This window comes from Lepidochelys olivacea, assembly GCF_965140295.1.
Source record: "Lepidochelys olivacea isolate rLepOli2 genome assembly, chromosome: 4".
Lineage (NCBI taxonomy): Eukaryota > Metazoa > Chordata > Testudines > Cheloniidae > Lepidochelys > Lepidochelys olivacea.
The window spans coordinates 58,161,707-58,180,848 of NC_140414.1; the positions used below are offsets into that span (position 1 = coordinate 58,161,707).

Here is a 19,142-nt window from a genome sequence, read left to right on the forward strand (position 1 = left end):
CGAGTGCCAAAGTGTTTCAAGGCCTGATGATCTACTGGTTTCTGACTCGGCAGAATGAGACTGAGATCTGTGCAGGCTTCCAAGGCAGTTCAGTGCCAGCAGACGACACCCTCATAAAAAGTGAAGTTTAAGGCAGCTCTCCAGGATTGTGTGTGCGTGAGAACAATTTGCACATAGAATAGTTAGGAAAAAGCTTCTCCCCAAGGGAGGAGAAACACCACATTCATTTAGCGATGATGGACGAAGCGTCATAGGAGAAGCATAGCTTAAAGCCACAGATTTGCCTATGGTCATCTTAGATCTGAAATGGTGTGGGAACATCTCAATAGCATCTTAAGAGACCAAATATCCAGAAGAGGTATAAAGCCTAACATTATACACAACTAACTAAATATAAATATTAGAAGCATTAAAAACTCTCTCGTAAAGGAAGTTGATTGATGAAAGATCAAAAGACCCTGTAGCATTCCTGCTTTTTGCCTTGGTTGATCAGAAGGAACCGCAGGGCAGTTGGGACTGTGCACTTTGCTCGAGGGTGGAGAAAAGAATGGCATAAGGGCAGAGGCAAGGTGTGCATACAGCCCCAGCAGACACAGCTATTCAAAAAGGTCAAAGAAGATACATAGAGTAGACTCCAGGCCGGCAATGTTCAAAGAATTACTTATACTAATGGAACATTGGTTTTTCTCCAGTCCTGTTACTCTCCAGTAGCTGGTTTTAACAACTGGCATTAATCTGCCTGGAAAAACAGTCTATAGCTATTTGAATTTTGACATGTCTACAACCACAATTTGTTTGCTCAGCTTACCCTCTTCAGCAATATCTTCATTTTCTTTTTCTTCTTCCAATTCTGCTTCATCATCTATCTCCCCTCTCTCTTGTTCTAGTTCTCCCTTTGTAACTGGCTTACAGACATCATTTTTTTTGTAGTCAATGTCTTCTTCTATTTTCTATAACGAATTAATCATTTACATTTTTAAACAACAGATATCTAACATTTATTTTCTAATTTGGGGGGATTTTGTAAAGGCATATAATTAAAACTAAGATTTAAGATAAAACCCAACTGATTTTATTTGTAAGTGATTTTTCAATTACGTAAATGTATTGCTGCTAGAGGGCATTAAGGTCAAACAAATTATTATCATAAAAAAGGTGAAAATAAAATCAATTTTTCTTTTACCTTGGCTGGCCAGCAGAAGAGTACACCCAACCCTACTGGCAGTGCTAAAGTCAAGATGTAAAGAACCCAAAGCCATGGACGGTCTTCTGCAGCAGTCACCAACTGACTAAACATACCAGGCTGCAGAAAGAAACAAAGAACGAATCACTATATTGAATAAAGTGATGTAGCATTTATATAGCTCATTGCATTTTTCAAAGTACTGTAAAGACATTTGGTAATCTTTAACATCCTGCAAAAGGCTTCTCTTTTGGGAATTTAGGGGTTTTTTTTCATTTTCTTTACCAGCTATAATGTTGCAAGCACACACACTCTCTCTCTAAAGGGCAAGAATATTGTTTATTAAATATTAAGCGACAAAATTTTGTAAACTTGCACCATTAGAGATCTGCAGGTGTAAGAAAACAGCAGCCACACACATCCAGAATACATAGTCATGAGTGGGATAGGCCTGGGAGCCCAAGCACTGAGAGCACAGGCCAGGAATCTACCATTTGAGCAATAGGAGAACTCTTAGGACTCATCTACACTGCAGGGTAATGTGCTCTATGGAGGTGTGGTTTTGTGCATAAATTGGTCTGTGTAGACCCTACTGGTACAAGCTAAAGGTTCCCTAGTGCCCTTAACATAGTACTGTTTCAAAACAGCATTACGTTAAAGCACACCAGCAGGGTATATGAGGACCAATTAATGGAAAACATGTTAGTGCGCTTTAGAAATCATACCTTTGTAGAATGCATTACCCCACCATGTAGACAAGCTCTTCGCAATAAAAGGCTTTGTAGTTGCTGGGCACAGCCATTAGAGAGAGTTATGATCACATATAATAGGCCAGAGTAGCATGTGCACATCTTGTGACATAAGCCGGAGCTGTGTGCACACATGATTTCAAAGGTGCTGGCTGTCTTCAGGGAGTGCACATAAAGATGGATATGCACATGAGGACAGGGTAAGGGACATGGATTTGATAACTGATGCACACTGTATTTTCAGAGTTGTATAGTGTGTACTCAGAGTGACTTAAAGGTCTTAAATTTGCTTGACAGTAGATTTGCTACATGTCCAGTATCCTTAGTCATTGATCCATTCCTAGAGAGATTACGTATTTAGAGTGAGTATACTATCAAGGCTTTGAGCCTAAAGATCCTACTCTTACTTACCAAGGAGTATTGAAATCTAGGGGTGAAATCTGGCACCACTTGAGTAAATAAGAGCTTTGTCATCGACTTCAGAGAGATAAGGATTTCACGCATATGTAAGCCAAGTGCTTCAAAAGGCTTACATTTGAGAAGTGCATAGATTTGGAAAAAGCTAAGCAGTCAAACTAGAAAGATTTAGCACATTTCTCAGAACTGTTATCCACTTTGAATAAAAAGTAATCAAATCAATATACTATCTATATTAACAGTAAAATCTTCTAACAGCATATTTACCCACTTATTTTGGCTACTATAGTTATGGTAAATACTATACCTCATTAGCACTAGCTACCAATTTCTTCAAGCCCCAGCCATCTGCAGCCCATTGATCTGCCACTTCCTTTTCTGAACAGATGATAAAATTATCAAAGTAGATATCAGGGGTCATAGACCACAGCTCTAAACCAACAGCACTGACAGCAGTCATTTCAAATGGGTGAAGATCCTCAAAATAATCTGGGTTAGGGATTTTTTGAGGACTCCAGATACCCTGTAAAAAGAAAAAAGTCGTTAGAGAGATGCTACTAAAAACATAAGCAGTGAAGCACTTAAAAAAAAAAGCCAAACATATGCCAGTTAGAAAGGAAGGGGAAGTTACTTACCCTTCAGAGAAGCAAAATTAAAATGTATCTTGCAGTAGTCTCACTCTTGCATGTTACTTCCCTAGAACATGATAGACTGACCACCTCTAAGTCTTTAAAATTTTTGCTCCCTAAGGGTTGTGCTAGTGGTTGGTAGTGCAAGGCACCTGCATCCCTCATGCTACCTGTGGGCTCATCAGTGATTTGACGCCACTGCCCTTGGAATCCTTCAGTCAACTGTTCATGGCCAATTACAAAAATTAAAATTTGATTATAAAAACTGGAGATAAACAGCAAGACCAATAGGCTTTACATCTTAAATCCTAAAGTAATCAGCACCTCAAACAGTTATCTCAGGAGAGGTGAACACACAAATCCTCAAAAATGAGGTCTTCAGAGAAGCAGGATTACAAGTTAAGAAAAAACCCAAGTACTCTCCTTCTCCTAACCCTTGTTCTTAAAGATACATTGCATATGTTCATTACACTGTGGATGTGTGTGCATCTTGTGTACCACTGAGTTTTCCCAATTGGTGACCACCAGATTTGTTCCCAAACTGAGAATATAAAGGGCAAGCTGCTCAGTCCATCCACCCTTCATTTCCTTTGCATGATGATCATGATAATAGACTTTAATGCATTAGGGAAGGATGGTGGGTCGCGTAATGTAATCACGCAACATATTCTTGAAGAACCTTTAGTTATAAGAAGGTGAGTAACTTTCTTTTTCGAGTGCTTACATAACTCCATGACATTGTAGGCGACTTCCAAGTCACTACCAATGGAGATGGGGCCAGAAGTCCCATCAAAAGGGCTGTAGGACCACTTTTCTCCATTTGGATCTTCCCTCGATGCAGCTGTAACTGCAAGGTGTCTAGCAAAAGTGTGGACCAAGGACCACATTGCTCATTTGAAGATGTCCACAATAGGGACAATTCCCACAAATGCTGTGGAGGCAATATCCACTCTGGTTGGATGCACTGACAAATTCTCAGGAGGTATGATACCTTTGGCAGCACAGCACATGATTATGCGGCTGGTAATCCGTTTAGAGAGTCGTCATGGTCTAACAGAGTGACCCCACCTTTATGCTGAATAGGTTATGAAAAGCTGGGAAGAAACCCAAAAGGGATTTGTTTTGTCTAGGTTAGGACAAGGCAACGACGCAGCACACATCTGAAGTGTGCAGCTATTGTTCATCCTTGTGAACATGTGGTTTTGCAAAAAAGACTGGAAAGTGCATAGACTGATGTAGGTGAAATCAGATACCACCTTGGAAAGAAACTTGGTGTATAGCCTAAGATGCACCTCGTCCTCATAGAATACAGTGTATGGGGAATACATTACCAGCGTGTGACGTTCCCATGTGGTGTTATCTGGACCGGTGATCTGCTAGGTCACTCCAATCCTTGACTCTGGGAGCCAGCCTTACCCTGCTCTGCTGTGAGAACCCACACTCGTGGGATGTTCATGCACAGCCTCTAGCATGTAAGCTGCTCCTTGGATTGCGCAACCAAATGACACTAGCCAATATCTCCGGTCCCAGACGCAACTCTAGGAACCTCTGTCTTGCAGTGTCCAGTTATGCCCGCTGGATGCTGCAAGCTTATACGAGTTTGTCAATTTAACAAAGAAATTGATATGCACCAGGCTTGTTATCCCTAGGGGAGTCTCTGACTCGCTTTAAACCAAATGCACTGCTTCAGGTAGAACAAACAAACAGATTTATTAACTACAAAGACAGATTTTAAGTGATTATAAGTCAGAGCATAAGAAGTCAGATTTGGTCAAATGAAATAAAAGCAAAACACATTCTAAGCTGACCTTAACACTTCAATGCCCTTACAAACCTAGATGCTTCTCACCACACACTGGCTGGTTGCTCTTCAGCCAGGCTCTCCCCTTTGATCAGTGCTTCAGTCGCTTGGTGTCTGTAGATGTAGGTGGAAGAGAGAGAGGAAAGAGCATGACAAACGTCTCTCCCTTTTATCATGTCCTTTCTTCCCTCTTGGCTTTGCCCCCTCTCCCCTTTCAGAGTCCGGTGAGCATTATCTCATCACAGTCCCAAACTGACCAAAGGAAGGGGGGTGACTCCCTCAAGAGTCCAACAGATCCTTTGTTGTTGCCTGAGCCAGTGTCCTTTGTTCCTGTAAGGCTGGGCTGGGCTTGTCCCATACATGCCCTGATGTGTGAACTGCCCCTCTGCTTCTGGAGAGTTTTTGCCAGGGCTTTCTTTAAGCCATGAGGAAACATTTTCAGCCTCATAACTATATGCATGAAATTACAACCTATAATATTACTAAAAACAGCAATTACTATAACATTATTATAACAACAATGCTCAGTATGTCACGAGCCTTTTAAGACACCCGACATGACAAACTTTGCATTAGATACCACACAATCATTTTATAAGGATGAAGATGGGGGTATAGGGTGTTCCCATGAGGTACAGAACATCACATAGGGAATGCAGTTACTCAACCGTTCTAGCAGTAGTGATGGTCACGAAGAATGGCACTTTTGCGGAGAGGTGTAATAATCAGGAGGTTAAGGGCTCAAACAGAAGACCCTTAAGAGCAGACTGCACTAAATTCAAGTCCCAAGGAGAAGGTGGATTTCTGATAGAAATAGATAGGCTCTTTCCATCTTTTTAGGAATCTGGTTGTCAAAGGACTAGTGAAAACACTCCTACGTTGTATACAAAAGGTGAAAAGCTGAAATTGTAGCTCGGTGCACCTTAATGGAATTGAAAGCTAGACCCAACTTTGAGATGTAGAAGATAGTCCAAAATATTTTGACTTGTGTAGGAGACTCACTGTGACTAGCTGCCCAAATGGAGAAACACTTCCACTTACTAAGGTAAGTAACTAATATGGAATGTTGCCTGCCCTGCTATTAAGCAGGATGTTCTTAACTGCCACTGAATAACGTGCCTCCTCTGTATTTAACCACTGATGAACTATGCCGTGAAATGTAGCACCCAAGGATTTGGGTGCAATACTCGCCTGTGATTTGGGGATGTCAACTCTGATTTGTGGAAGTAGTAAGGGTTCTGCACAGGTCCAATACTATAGTTGTCTCAGCCAGTCTGGAGCTAAGAGGATCACTTTACTTTGTTCTTGCTTCAGCTTGATAATAACTCTAGGAATGGATTGGCATTGGCTGTACACATACAAGCTGGCCCTTGCCCTACAGGAAAAAGAAAGTGTCTGAGATGGACCTGGGACTGTGACCCATTCTTCAACAAAGCTAGGCACATTTCCTGTTCTGCCAAGTTGCAAACAAATCCGCTGCTGGAAATCCTCCTATTCAAAACACTGATCCTTGAATGCCTTTGTTGAGAGGCTATTCATGATCCAGGCTGAAGGATCTGCCAGACCATTTTGAACTCCTGGCAGGGTAAGATGCCTTAAGAGTTATCGAGTTCCATATGCAGAAATGCCACAGCCTGACTGCCTCCTGACACAGACTGACACCCAGCACCCCCTTGTTTCTTCCCATAAAATACTGCGGTGATGTTGTCAGGGAGCACCTATATGGTCCTGCCCTGAATGCATGGCAGGATCTGTTGATGTGCTCGGAATATTGCACATGGCTCAAGAACATTTACATGTAACCTAGCCTTGTGAGTGGTGCACAAGCTCTGAGCCTGATCATCATCCAAATGACCTCCTTACCTTGTGACTGAAGCGTCCATTACCAAAGTCTGATGGGAGAGATGGACACAAAGGAAATTCCCTGTATACATTGCCCTGACTCCTCCACCAATTTAGACACAGACCCCGACTGAGATGCATACTAGTTTGTCCACAACATGAACCTGGGGGTGGTAGACTCACTTGAGCCATGCCTGCATTTCCTGGAGGTGCAACCTGGCGTGAGGGGTTGCATATGTACAAACAGCCATCTAACTTAGGATCCTGATGCAATTCCGCACTGTGGTTCATGGCTGATCCTTGAACCATGCACAGAGGTCATGTTTTGTCTTGGCAGTGGCTGAGTCTAGGACTACCCCAATGAACTCTATTTTTGGAAAAGTGACATGATTTGACTTCTCTGTTTATTTTCACACCCAAGCTACTGAACAAATGGAGAGTCCAACAAATACTGGTCTCTACCCGATGACTGGAGTGACCTTGTGCCAGTTAATTGTCCAGGTAGGGATACATGTGGACATCCTCATTGTGGAGATAAGTGCCTGGCAGTGGTGACAGTCTGATAAAAGCCTTGGTGCTGATGATAGTCTGAAAGGTAGAACAGTGAACTGGTAATGATCTCCTACTACCATGAACCTCAGGAACCTGCTAGGATGGATTGCCACATGGAAGTAGGCATCCTGTAAGCCAAAGGCAGCATCTTAGTCTCCCAGATCTAAAGAAGGGATAACAGAAGCTAGGAAAACTATATGGAACAACTTTAAACTTTTTGATATATCTGTTTTGGTTCTGAAGTTCTGGAATGGGTCCAAGAACCCCTCTGGCTTTGGGTATTAGGAAACATTGGAAGTAAAAACGTCAACCCAATGTGGAAGAGGCACTTCCTCTATGGCTCCCAAAGAATGCAGAATCAGCACTTTTTAATCTTAGCACAGACTCATGAGATGGGTCCCTGAAAAAGGAAGTGGAAAGGGGGAATGGAAAGAAACTATAGGGTACATTCTGATGCCATTCTGCTTAGCACCCACTTGTCTGCGGAGATGCTCTGCCATACATTTAGGAAATGGGATAACCTGTTCCCAAAGGAAGAGAAGAAAGCCAGAGTGCGCCAAGCTGGTAAGCATGCTGTGTTTGACAAAAACGTCAAACAGGCTGCTTTGAGGCTTGTGGTTGCCTGAATGAAGTGACCCAGGAGGTAGAAGGCAGAGGCCACCTCCTTTTCTTTTTGTCTAAATGGTCGGACAGCCTGTAGGGGTAGAATTGCGGTCTTGGATGGAACTGAGGATGATATTTTGTCCTCTTTGTAGCCAGCGTGTAACAGACCTAGGAACTTCAAAACTGTTCTAGTCTTTTAATGTGTGTAAAGCCTCTCCAGTCTTAGAGGTGAAAACCAGCACAGCCCTCAAGAGGAAAGTCTTCAATAACCTGTTGTCAGCAGGAATCCTAGACACCTGCGAACATGAGGATCATTGCAAAGTTACTGCTGTTACCATAACTCTTGCCACAGAATCTGGTGCATCCAAGGAAGCTTGCAGAGCTGATCAAGAAACCAGATAGCCTTCCACCAAGGAGGTCTGGAACTATTCCCTAGAGCTTTCAGGCAATTTATTTACAAAATGAGATAGACTCCCAATTTCAATAGTCATTCCAAGTCAAAAGGACCTTGTGGTTGGCAGTGCACAGCTATAATCCCACAATTCAATAGATCTCTCTCCCAGAAACCTCTAGCTTTTCTGCATCCTTTTCTTTGGGGTAACCTTAACTTGATCTTGAGGGTGCCTTTCATTCACAGGGGCCTATACCAATGAAGGGAGCAGGGTGTGAACACAATTGCTTGAACCTTTAGGATGGAATCTGGTATTTGCACTCCATGCGCTTAGCCACTGGTGGAGGAGATATGGGGATCTGCCACAGTGACTTGATTGGCTGCACTATTGCCTAATTTATAAGAAGTTCTACCTTCTCTGCAGTTGTTGGGTGCTAAGTCTATAAACATGTGAAGATTCTCCTCCACCAGAATACTAAGAAATATAACCATCTTTTCCAGCAGCTCTTGGTAGAATTTATAATCATCCAGTACGTGGGAGAAAGCTTCCAGTATGACAGCTTCATCTGGTGATGATGAATTCAGAGGAGACAAGGCAGAACCTTCTTGAGGTTGATCTTGCACTGCTGGGGCAGACTGCTGTTCCAAGGCAGGTTGGGGAAAGTCCATCAACTTTGTGTCCAGAGGCTATTTGGTAGTGACTATTCGTAGTCTCTCAGTACTGGACAGGGAAGCCTCTGTCCTGGGCAATCTGCTTCCATGAAGAAACAAGTGTTGGTCTGGATGATGGAAGCATCCTTCAAGACATCCAAAATGGCCAGTGAGAGGGCTGTTATGGTACCAGAAGCTAGTTGTACATAGACCAAGCTTCTCAATCGCTGGAGCGCCTCAAGGCAGAGTATATTCTGTGAAAGCAGGAACAGGTTCCAGAAGAGGCCCTGGACTCTCTAAAATGAGAGACTTGGGAACCCACTTCCAACTCTGATGAGGAGTAATAGTACTCTGAAGGCAAAGGCAGAGCATTACCAGGAGGAGTCCTCAGAGACCAAGACAGGATCTGTGTTGAGACTGAGGTCACCGGAAGCAGCAGCAAAAGATTCCTGACTATCAGTACTGTGTGATGAGATGGAGTCAGTACAAGGGGTCTAGACATAGTTTCTGGGGAGGCTGATAAACGTGATACCAGATAGGTCCATAACAGACCCTATTATCAGTGCTGATAAGCATGGCACATGCCACAGTGCTGGTACACAATCTTCATCCTGAATCACTGGTGAATGACAGTAACAAAAGGGCACAATAGGTTCCTTACAGCTGCAAAGGCCTCTGGCATTTTCAGCACGGAAAATGATGGTTGCCCTGCTGTAATCTGCAATGGCAGATCTACCGCCGTCACTGATTAACTAGTGGCCTTGATGGTCCCAGGGTGGATATCAGAGTCAATGGCTCATCTCTGTGTCACTGTGAGACAGTGCCGGGGAGCAGCAAGCTGAAAGGCATACTTTATCTTCAGTATGAGTAGGCTTCTTTTGCAGAGGAGGACTTTGAAGAAATCAATGCCATCTTCTTATGCTTCAGAGGCTGGGAGGGGTCCAACCTCTTATATCCCAAAGAGGACGGCCCCAGGGATGGGGATCTCCTATTGCCTCTGTCCATTGGCAAGACCAGGGGAGAACTCACAGAAGGAGAGGTCAATGAGCTCCCTCGTGCCAACTGAGGGGGTTCCAAATGCAGATAATGAACAGCCTCCATGAGAATACATTTAAGATGCTCTTCTCCTGTTTCTTCTTTGTTTCTGCATTTGAAGCCACGGCAGATAGGACACCCGTCTCTAACATGACCCTCACCCAAGCACTTTAAACAGCAATTTGCAGGTCATTATCAAGCATTGTCTTCCAACAGCCAGAGCAGGGCTTAAAACCACAGGAGCTTGGCAAAGGCTCCTCCGGTATCAGGCAAAGCCTGGAGGCCTGCTGGATCAAAGTAATAACAAATGAAAACAAAAAGAAAAGCTGAAGAAAGGTGTCCAAATGACGAAGCAACAAGTACCACTAGATAACATGAGCTAACTACAACTATAAGGAACTTTGTTCATAGAGGAATGAAGATGTAAAGCATAGAAACACTCCACCTAATAACCACACACAGTAAGAAGCAACTGAAGGATGGACATGGCAGCTCCATCTTTTATACCCTCAGTTCGGAGCACAACGTGGCCAGGTTGCATCCAGAGCTGCCCCCATGAGTACTGCTAGGGAAAACTCTCCAGCATCTGTGTACGAGATGCAGACACAAACCTACAACATAACAGACATATGCAAGCACTCAAAGAAGAATTTCCTATCCATTTAAAGATACTACCTTTTCAGGATTCTTACTCCTGGAGAGTAAGTAGCTCTAGGAATTGCCAAAAAGAAAAAAAAATGTAACAATACAACATAAAAGAAGACTGGCAACAACAAGAAATAAGACAGCTTGTTTAAAAGAAGTACTCTGTATTTGCAGATAATTATTTTATATACACACACCACTTGGGAGAAGCACAATCTCTCTCATAACATCAGATTTACAATTCAATAGCCTCTAGCATATGTCAAAAAAACAAAAACAAAACAAAAAACAAAAACAAACAAAAAACCTTCCAAAATATAGCATAACATGTGTGTTTCTTCCCAGATTTCCCTATTAGCAGACAGCAACTGACCAATCAGGAGCTTGAACCTCAGAAGCTCCTCTACCTCCAAAAACTCATGTGTGCAGTCTCACTGGTTCATTCTTCACTTCCAGGAGATTGTATTCCATTCTATCAGACTATGACTTTCCCACAGTTATCCATACATTCATATGGCTTGAATGTGGCAATGTCAAACCTTGGAAAGAAAAATCTGACTCTGAAAAAAACTTCAGCTGGTTCAAAATGCTATAGCGCATCTTTGTAGCAACACAGATCTCCAAGTACTGTACGGTATATGCCTCCTTCATGCTCTGTTCACTATGGGTCAAATTCAAAGTCTGAATCCTAATCTTCAGAAGATTTCTAAGGAACTGGCACAAGCCATTTAACAGACTGCCTTTATCTTTGGAATCATGACTTCCCACAAACTACATTCTTCAATAATGACAGCATTATCAGCCATATAAGTAAAACTCCTGAGCTCAGTAGAGACATCTTTTCAGCAAGCTGGACCACGAATATGAAATTTGCTCTCAAGTGCTCAGAACGACAGGACAAAACGTAACACAAACTATTTGACTTAAGTTTTCCAAATATCAATAAAAATTAAAAAGTGAACCCCTTCTGGTTCAAAAGGCACAAAAGATAGGAACCAAAGTCTATAGCCTTTTTGCATTTGATTCATGACTCAAATACCACAGTCTCGTGTATAATACATTCTAAATGTTTGGGTAGATAGAACAGATTCATAACACAGCAGAATGAACATGAACAGAGTATTCACAAGAAATATCAGTGAACTGGGTACAAGAGGTTGACTACCTTCAGACCATTTGTCTATCCTTTCTGTTCCGTTAGTCCGTAGGTAAGTTAGTTGTACGATGGAGTAGCTGGTAGCAACCCGCATATTTATATTGCCTAATGGTTTCCGTTATAACACATTTCTGACCTTGGAGAAATAATATCCTCCATTGTTTGCAGCAGGTGTTTGAAATTTGTAGAGACAAAGCGCTAAGGCTAGTGAGACACACCTTTCACTTGTCCCATGAAAATTCTGCTAGGTTTGCCTGATTCAAACCATTAAACCTGCCATTTCCCTTCCCTCACTTGCACGCTGTAAACGTTTAACTGAACGAACATTATAAAGAGCTAGGCCCATTCTGCCACAAAAGCAGCAATAGTACACACAGAGCTGGGAATGACCAGAAGCCATCACAGTGGTCCCCTCCCAGGACTACTTTTGATCCAGCACATCCTTACCCTTTGGGGGCACCACAGAGGGCAGGAGCTCTCCCAACTCTCAGCTGGGAAGAGAGGGAGCTGGGCTGAGCATTCCATAACCACACCTCTGGACCCAGCATATTGCACCAGAAACCCATCCCTCCCTCTGGAATAAGCCTTCTCCTGCTGCCAGCTAACGTAGTCGGTCCTGTAGTTCACATAGCGTAAATCTGTGCTGTTCTACTGAAGGTCTGCAATTTAAACTCTGCTGGTAATGCATGATGGGGAATTACCACCACAAAAGAGGTTATTTTTACCCTTTATTAAAACGCTAGGAAATTACATACAAAAAAGCTATGTTAAAAAGAATATTTAGGTCACAAAGCCAAAACACTCGAAAGTCAGATTTACAGTTACCTACTGAACCTTAATTCTACCCCATTGTGCACAAGTGTTCTGATAATCTTATTACATGATCATTTACTATATTTATTTCAGAACCCTACATTCATTGCACAGGTTGGAGGAACAAAGGAGCAGAAGTCAGGTTGCACAAGCAACTGTAATCTAGTATTTCTTCAATTTTCAAGTGCTTGAATTTGCATTGTAAGAGAAGGTTACTCACCTTGTGCAGTAACCGATGTTCTTCGAGATGTGTGTCCCTGTGGGTGCGCCTCTTCAGGTGTTGGTGCATCCTGGCGCTGTCAGAGATTTTCGGTCGCAATGTCTGGTGGGGGTGCACATGCACAGTAGTAGTCTCGCAGCACCGCTGGTGCCTCATCTAGCCGGCACACAGCCCGACCCCTTCAGTTCCTTCTCTACCATGGAGAGTAACTCGGACTCCAAAGCAGAGGGGAGAGGGGTGGGTAGTGTAGCACCTACAGGGACACATATCTCGAAGAACCTCAGTTCCTGCACAAGATGAGTCACCTTCTCTTCTTCCTTCAAGTGCTGTCCCTGTGGGTGCTCCACTTCAGGTAAATGTAGAGCAGTGCCCTCATGAAGACTGAAGGGGCTTCGGAGTTGAGTTCATTGCTGAGACTAGCACATTGAGGCCTAGTCTTGTGTCTGAGCTTGAATCAAGAGTAATTGCTTAATGGTTCGTGAATGTGTGTTCAGAGGCCTAGGTGGCTGCCCTGCAGATGTCTAGAATGAGCACATTGTGTGGGAATACTATGGAGATAGATGAAGCTTTTGTCGAGTGGGTTCTGATGCCTGGAGGGCTTCAGTGTTGTGTAGTGAATAGCACATATGCATATAGCTGGTTATCCATTAAGAAAATCTTTGCATAGATATGGTAGAGCCCTTTGATCATTCTGTTGACACAAAGTCTAGGTGATTTTCAGAAGGGCTTCATTCTGTCCAGATAAAAGGCTAAGGCACGGTGAACATCTAGTGTGTGTAGGTCTGCCTCTTGAGCGTTAGTGTGTGGTTCTGAATGAAATGTAGATAAGTGAATCGCTTGGTTGAGGTAGAACAAAGACGATATTTTGGGCATAAACTTAGGATGGTGTTTGAAGTGTCACTTTATCCTTGAAGAAAATTGTGAAGGGGGGGAACCATGAGAACCCCTATCTCACTGACTCTGCACATGGATTTAATGACCACCAGGAATGCCACTTTCATAGATAAGTGAAGTAATGAGTATGTGGCAAAGGGTTCAAATGTGGCTCTGGTTAGACTTCTGAACACCAGATTTAACTCCCATGCTCGTGCAGGTTCTCAGATGTCCGGGTACATGTTCTGTATTCCTGTGAGAAATCACTTAGTAAACGGGTGATCGAATATCAAAGTCCCATCTACCTGTTGATGGAAGACTGTGATGGCAGCAAAGTGAACTAAGCGAGCTCGTAGCAAGCCATGAGGTCTTTAGGGATAAGTAGTATTCCAGAATTAGTGGTAGCGCTGCCTGGCTTACAGATGTTTGTTTGTTCTGGCACCACAGGAAGAATCTTTTTCATTTTGGGAGGCAAGTAGTACACGTGTTGGGTTTCCTGCTGTTTATTAACACCTGTGTTATTTGTTCTGAGCAGGTTAGTTTGTTGTGGTGGATGGCTATCTAACTAGATTTAACGAACGCTAACTATATTAAGGCCTGGTCTACACTGTGGGGGGATCGATCTAAGTTATGTAACTTCAGCTATGTGAATAACGTAGCTGAAGTTGACGTACTTAGATCTACTCACTGCGGTGTCTTCACTGTGGTGAGTCAACTGTTGACCCTCCCCCATCAACTCTGCCTAAGCCTCTTGCTCTGGTGGAGTTCAGGAGTCGACGGAAAAGCGCTCAGAGGTTGACTTATCACATCTAGACTAGACGTGATAAATCGACCCCTGCTGGATCGATCGCTGCCCGCCAATCCGGTGGGTAGTATAGACATACAGTAAGTTAAGTAACAAACTGTTCATAAACAAGGGTAAAAACTAAGCTATCTAATCTTATTTTAAAGTTTTCAGCAACACCTCTAACGGACTCCATCTCAAGCAGAGGACAGTTGAAAAGGAACTGAAGGGGTCAGGCCATGCATGTACTAGATGAGGCACCAACCGCGCCATGAGACTGCTATTGTGCACGTTCACCCCGACCAGACACTGCTACTGAATCTCCAAACAATGGTGCTGGGATGCACCAACACCTGAAGTGGAGCACCCACAGGGACAGCACTCAAAGAAGAACTTTAATACTGCTTTTTTGTATGTAATTTTCTAAAGGAAAAAGTAGTTTTGTAGTAGTTAGTATCTGTAGGATAGTTGAGAAAACCACAGTAGAATAACTGGGTTTCTGCAGAAGCAGTTCTTAATGGAGAAAAAGGCTTTATACAAGAATGCATCAATATTTTCAAGCATACTTAAAGTAATTAAGAAGCAAGCTACTTACAGTAAAAAACCTGAAGTCAAATGTGATCAGAGCCATGTATTCATGATTCAGATACATAGTAATAAATATGGTATAAAAGCCTAGACAAATTGTTCTACGGATCTCTGAACCTTTAAATGAAGAATACAATATTTTGTTATTATATTTCATTACTACCTGATAGTTAGGATTATCTATCATTGGTGGTTTCCATTTGCCTTTATAGTTTGGATTGGTCATCAAGGGACGCACCCACTCTCCACAGCCAGGTGCAGTCTCACATTTTGGATTAGGGATCTGTGGGGCTTCCCATTCACCATCCATTTCTTCATCCCTGTGGAAGGGATTACAAACAATTGAGTGTTTTAAAATAAAAATATGAATGGAATTTATCTCCCATATCTAATCTACACTCACAGCCTGTATATGGTTCTGCAATTCTGCAGCCTCAGAATTTTGCCCACCCCTTGACCACAGAACTGTATTCCACAATGCAAGATCTTTAAAAACATTTTTTCCTAGCCTTCATGGTTGTGCAGATAGTCTTGAAAACATGAAATATGAAAAACATCAACAGAGTTGTATTCCTGTCTCTGCAGACAGCCTGAAACATGCTTTAAGAGGCGTGGACTGCCCCCTCAACATAATGCATCAAGCTAAAGATGACAATGTAAAGTGTCAGCACCGTTAAGTATTTCAATGCTTATTTTAACATCCACCCCCAACTATATGTGCTTATTTTACAATCCTGAACTGTTTCCCTGGTACCAAAAGCCCCAGATGTCTCTTGCTACACCTAGCAACCAAAAGCTATAGCTTCCCCGGTGAAAACTTTTACAATGCAGTTGTGCATTGTTAATATAAAATTCTTCAGAACAACAAAAAACTAACGCTGAGGACACCATAAAATAAATTTAATACCCACAATTAACAACGAAGGGTCTACTGTGCAGATTACATTGTCCATTTTCATATTTTATTCCAAAATTAAGATATAAAAATGTATCTGAAGATGCCTCAGAATTTCCAGTCTGCTGCATCAAAGCACAGCAAACTCTAGTGACCAAAGAGCAGAATTTTAGTCCAATTTACCACAGAGTAAACAAGGCCTTGTCTACAATACCTCTGCAAAAAGATTTGCTCTTAATGAGTACAAGTTCTTACCAATCCTCTGGTTTTTCTGCACTGGGATCTGGGATGTATTGTAGTTCATCATCAAGCCAGCCCTCAGGCTTGACAGCATCAGGATCTTCTATTTTGGAAGGCTCACCTTCATCCCTTTAATTACAAACTGATATTACCAGAAAAAAATATAGCAGTCTGGTTCAAAATGGCAAAGTTCTAGTCAAAGGAACATAACTGACACAAAATAAATGATTTTCAAAGGCACAAAAGGGTGTTAGGCACCCAGCTCCCCTTTGTGCCTTTGAAAATCTGCAAAACCACGTTAAGTAGTTTCAGGTAATATACCTGCTCCCAAATTACCACTGCCAACTTGTGGTTTACAGTGACACATACCTATTTTAAAAATGGTTTTCTTTTCCTTGTTGCTATGTGAAAGCGCCAGTCATGGAAAAACTAACTATACAGTAGAAAGAGGGAAATGGACTACACAAAAGTGCTGTCAGATGCATAAAGTAAAACCAAAAAAAATGTTCCTATTAATATTTCATTTATTGTACCTATAGGTGTTACCTGCAACAACAGTGGGTACAATCTATTCAGAGACAAATGTGATTTTTTAAGTTACCAGTGTCCCTTTAATTGATGCACATATGGACTCAAATATTACTCCAATTTCCAGCAGAAGTGTCAACACCATAGAATTAGAAGTCAAACCACCAAAAACGAATAGCTTTCATACTATATAGCCTGTATAAATAAAATATATTTTCTCACCAATCATCTGGTTTGACAGCATTAGGGTCAGGGATCTTTGCTCTCTCATCCCAGTCATCTGGCTTCTTATCATTGGGATCTTCTATTTCTTTCGGAGGGTTCACAGGAGGAACCATATCTTCCAGAAGGTTTCCTTTGCTGACAACTGATTGGTCAATTAACATTTCAAATGTGTCATCTGGTTTCAGCACTAAATTGCAAGAAAATAAATGTATTTTTAAAATTGTGTATGTGCATGCAGACACACAGACTCATATGTAATAAACAAATATGCAAGGTTAAATCTGCTTTCTTAAAAGACTTTGGAAAAAATTTAAATGTGTGTGTGTGTGTGTGTCATTAAGCAGCATATTTTTTGCCACTTATGCATAATAACCCCACCAGTTTCCCGCTCAGCAGCCATCTTAGGGTTTCCATTTCTTTGTTTTACAAACCAGGCAACTTATATTCAATTTGTACTATGGAATTAAGTCAAAATACTGCATTAGTGAAGTGCTAGGTAGACAAAGCAGTGTATCGGTTCTGGCCTTTTACCAAAAGCATACCGCTTTTCTGTTATGCACAATTTATATTATAATTGCATGCAAAAAAATGTTAAAAGAACATTAAAGGTTGCAAAGTCAAGCACTCAAAAATTAGGAAATGCCAGAATGAAGATGGTCTGTGCAACCTTAATTTGGTCCTATTTTGTGTATGAATTATGAAACTGTCTTTAATAACACAATCATGTACTGTTTTTTCCCCACAGGTCCTATCTCATTCAGTACACAGAATGAATGGTGCTCACGTGATGAGAAGCTATTCAATATTTTGTTTTCTCTTCATTGTTCAATGTGTGGCCCCATGCCTTATTTACTGCATACTGTTCAAACCTCCGAATAAAATATTATTAATTTAATCACGGGCTTTTCTTTGCACTCATCACAATTTTACCTGAGTACTTCACAAATATTAGTACGTTTATTTTCACCACACCTCTATGAGATAAGGGGTATTATTATCCCCATTTTACAGTTGGGAAACGGACGCAGCAATTAGGATAAAAAGTATTCTTGATTTTTCAGGGTACTTAGCATTATATAGCACTCTGTACATTGAAAGACTGGTTCCACTGACTTCGTTGCAGAAGTGAATGCTCAGCGCTTCTGCAAATCAGGTCTCAGGATCTCAAGTCAGGCACTCAGAAATTGAAAAGAACACAATTACTGCCCACTTGTGGAAAGTTTAAGTGACTTGACCTAGCATCACATAGGAACTCTATGGCAGAGGCAGGAGGAGAATTCAGTTCTCTAGGGCAGCATTCAACTTTCTTAGCCATGAGGTTGTCCTTTCCCTTCCTACAATTACCTGCCTCATTCACTAAACACCTTCCAACTTCAGCAACAAATGAAGCCATAGTCCGATACACAACGGCTTCTATTTACTACACATCTCTGATTCATCCTCAGAGCAGGTTCATCCTGTGCACTGAGTGAAGTAGGGGTCCTCTGGAAAAAACAGTGTGTGTTCATGAATGAAAGACTGCTTCATCATGCATAAGCACAAAGAGGGCAAATTAATGTCGCACAGGAAGCCTTAATTCTGGCATTTCCTAACGAGAGTGCTTGAATTTGCAACCTTAATGATATTCCTTTAACATAGGTGTGTGTGATTTCATACGTTTTAAAGACAGTAAACTGGAAAAACAAATTCCATCACGCAGCAGAAATTCCATCATGCATCATCATTCTGACACCATCAGCAGGATTGGAACCTTTAGATCTATCACAAAGACTTTTGCCACTTGAGCTAATGGAATAAGTGATAGCAACAGCAGTTTGTCATTCTCTGCATAGACCAGCACTAGAGGGGGATAGCCGGGTGCACAGGTATCTCTGGACAGCAGAAGAATGACAAGAACAAGAGTCAGGAATTTTTGTTTCCAAATTATGGAGAGACGGGTTCTCTAGCAGGCACAGACTCTGACCATTCCCCCCAAAGCTTGACTCCTGTTGCCCCCTTCTTTCCAACTTGTCTGAGATGCATTTTTCCAGCATCTAGCAGTATCACTGCCAATATTTTCCCATTTATCAAAGGATCATAGAATTGGAGGTAGATGGGACATATTAGGTAATAAAGGGAATCTCATGTTACACACAGTAACCCAAAACTAGTGTCAAATTTAGGAGTGATTATGTTAATTTAAAACATTCAATTGTTACAGACTTATCAGAAATACTTGATTTTTTTTTAAAGTAGTAGTTTTAGGTACACCAAGCAGCCATTAACTGTTTCAAGGATTCAATCTCCATAATCAGAAAGATGTTTCAAATCTCATCTTTTGGA

At 41.8% G+C, this 19,142-nt stretch overlaps 1 protein-coding gene across 2 annotated transcripts in view; it reads right to left on the reverse strand.

Moving 5' to 3' along the window:
• Positions 1–19,142, reverse strand: part of CLGN (calmegin) — a 91,338-nt gene that overhangs the window by 11,172 nt on the left and 61,024 nt on the right. For both annotated transcript variants that reach the window (XM_084627412.1, XM_084627411.1), the window contains exons 8-13: positions 16,818–17,007; positions 16,083–16,196; positions 15,096–15,252; positions 2,657–2,872; positions 1,184–1,303; positions 809–950 (exon numbers count right to left, since the gene is read on the reverse strand). In XM_084627412.1, coding sequence (XP_084483538.1) covers positions 809–950; positions 1,184–1,303; positions 2,657–2,872; positions 15,096–15,252; positions 16,083–16,196; positions 16,818–17,007 — 939 coding nt within the window. The remainder of the gene's footprint in view (positions 1–808; positions 951–1,183; positions 1,304–2,656; positions 2,873–15,095; positions 15,253–16,082; positions 16,197–16,817; positions 17,008–19,142) is intronic.